Here is a 2053-nt window from a genome sequence, read left to right on the forward strand (position 1 = left end):
TTCTTGTTAACAAATTAAAAGAATTAAATATCCCTGTATCAGTTGTTTTCAAGAAGGAGAGAAAAAATGTTAATCAACTCCAGTACCATAAAGAATATGAAATCATTTCAACATCTGCACTGTTTTCCAGTTAATTAGCAGAAGATGTGAATAGTTTTACAAACCAGTAACATTCCGAACATTTCTCTTTACACTTTTGGTGAATAGCAGAACACAACTAGTCTATCCTTCTGCTCCACTTTGTCCTTGATAAGAGCGGAAGATGAACTTTGTATACTGGGCAGCACACTTCACACACTGTGGTGTTGGAAATTCATTACATTTCAGCTGGAGAGTGCTTGAGTAGACTCTTTCCAGAAAAAAAATATTTTAAAATATATCTATCTATGTAGAGATATGAATAAAAGGCTACTAGATCAGGATCAATCCTCACCAAAATAACAAGGCTTCTTCTTATCCAACAAAGGCACTTTAACAGTGACTCTGATGGGAAGTTGAAAGGAAAGATCTGGCTACTAGAAGGTTTTTCTGTCAATAAAAATCCTTTATAGGGCAATGTGGCTTAACCCATTTGCTTTTATCTGTCAGTGAACACTAAATGTTTGTCTCTTCCTTAAGCGTTAAGGAAAAAAGCATGAACACAAGTGAAGAAGACTTAACCAAGCCTGCCACCTGGCAAAACTCTGAGGGTGATTTCCCCAACTGCACTGATGTGGAAGCCATCCTGAAGACTTTGTATCTCCCCATTATGTACAGCATCATCTTCCTGGTGGGCTTCCCAGGAAACGTCATTGCGATTTGTGTTTACAGTTTCAAAATGAGGCCTTGGAAGAGCAGCACCATCATCATGCTGAACCTGGCCCTCACAGACCTGCTCTACTTAAGCAGCCTTCCCTTCCTGATACACTACTATGCCAGCGGGGAGCACTGGATCTTTGGCGAATTCATGTGCAAGTTCATCCGCTTTGGTTTCCATTTTAACTTGTACAGCAGTATCCTCTTCCTCACCTGTTTCAGCATCTTCTGGTACTTGGTGATTGTCCACCCTATGAAATTCTTTCACGTCCAGAAGAGACGGTGGACTGTAGTGGCTTGCTCTGCAGTTTGGGTGATCTCACTGGCAGCTGTCAGTCCTGTCAACTTCTTGATCTCTTCAAAAGTGGAGCAAAGCAGATTTTTATGCCTTGACCTCACCAGCTCTGAAAATGTTGGCACCATCAGGTGGTATAACTGGCTTCTGACTGGACTGGCCTTTCTCTTGCCCTTGCTGACGGTGACGCTGTGCTACGCACTCATTATTTATACCTTGGCTAAGGGGCCCCACACGCAGGCTTGTTACAAACAAAAGGCTCGCAGACTTGCCATCATCCTCTTGGTGGTCTTCTATGTGTGCTTCCTCCCGTTCCATGTCTTTCGGGCAGCTCGGATTGACCTACGATTGTGTCCAGTCAATTGTCACATGGAGAAGCCAGTCCACTCTGCCTATATCATCTCTAGGCCACTGGCTGCACTCAACACCTGTGGTAACCTATTACTTTATGTCGTAATTGGACGTAACTTCCAGCAAGCCATCCTCTCTCTTTCAATATGTAAGTGGAGCAGATACATTCAGCAGGCTGGGAGCAACAGTGATGTGAACAAGTCGGGAATCACACTGAAGTTATGAAAGAATCCCTTCAAGAAAATTACATCAGCAACAAACAGATATGGGACTGCTTTGGTATTGTAACCTCCTACCCAGGCAGGTGTAGTGATGTGGTAGCAAGAATTCCATCCGGCTTCTCCCTCTCTTTGCAATACAGCATTTGTCAAAATGCTAAGTCTCAGGAGCAGGTTTATATATACCCCTTTCAACAAACAAACAACAAAAGAAAAGGAAATTAAAAGATTGTAAGCCATCTGGAAGGTAGAATTTAAAATTATCCAATCAGCCTGTTTCCAAAGATGCTTGGGAAATGTAGGAATCTTCTTGCTTCAGGCCTTGTAGTTGATTAGTGAAACTCAGAGGGCCGAGTTCTGACACAAGAACAACTTCCATTAATTTCCCTGTTGT

At 42.4% G+C, this 2053-nt stretch overlaps 1 protein-coding gene across 1 annotated transcript; it reads left to right on the forward strand.

Moving 5' to 3' along the window:
• Positions 1 to 634: 634 nt before the first annotated feature.
• On the forward strand, positions 635 to 1666 carry LOC134140487 (2-oxoglutarate receptor 1-like). Its single transcript, XM_062575785.1, has one exon. It carries the CDS (start codon positions 635 to 637, stop codon positions 1664 to 1666), a length of 1032 nt encoding a protein of 343 aa, XP_062431769.1.
• Positions 1667 to 2053: the final 387 nt, after the last annotated feature.

This window comes from Rhea pennata, chromosome 1, assembly GCF_028389875.1.
Source record: "Rhea pennata isolate bPtePen1 chromosome 1, bPtePen1.pri, whole genome shotgun sequence".
NCBI lineage: Eukaryota > Metazoa > Chordata > Aves > Rheiformes > Rheidae > Rhea > Rhea pennata.

Bases quoted from the DNA above. Each gene is read 5' to 3' on its own strand.
- LOC134140487 (XM_062575785.1), top strand. From the start codon at position 635: ATGAACACAAGTGAAGAAGACTTAACCAAGCCTGCCACCTGGCAAAAC.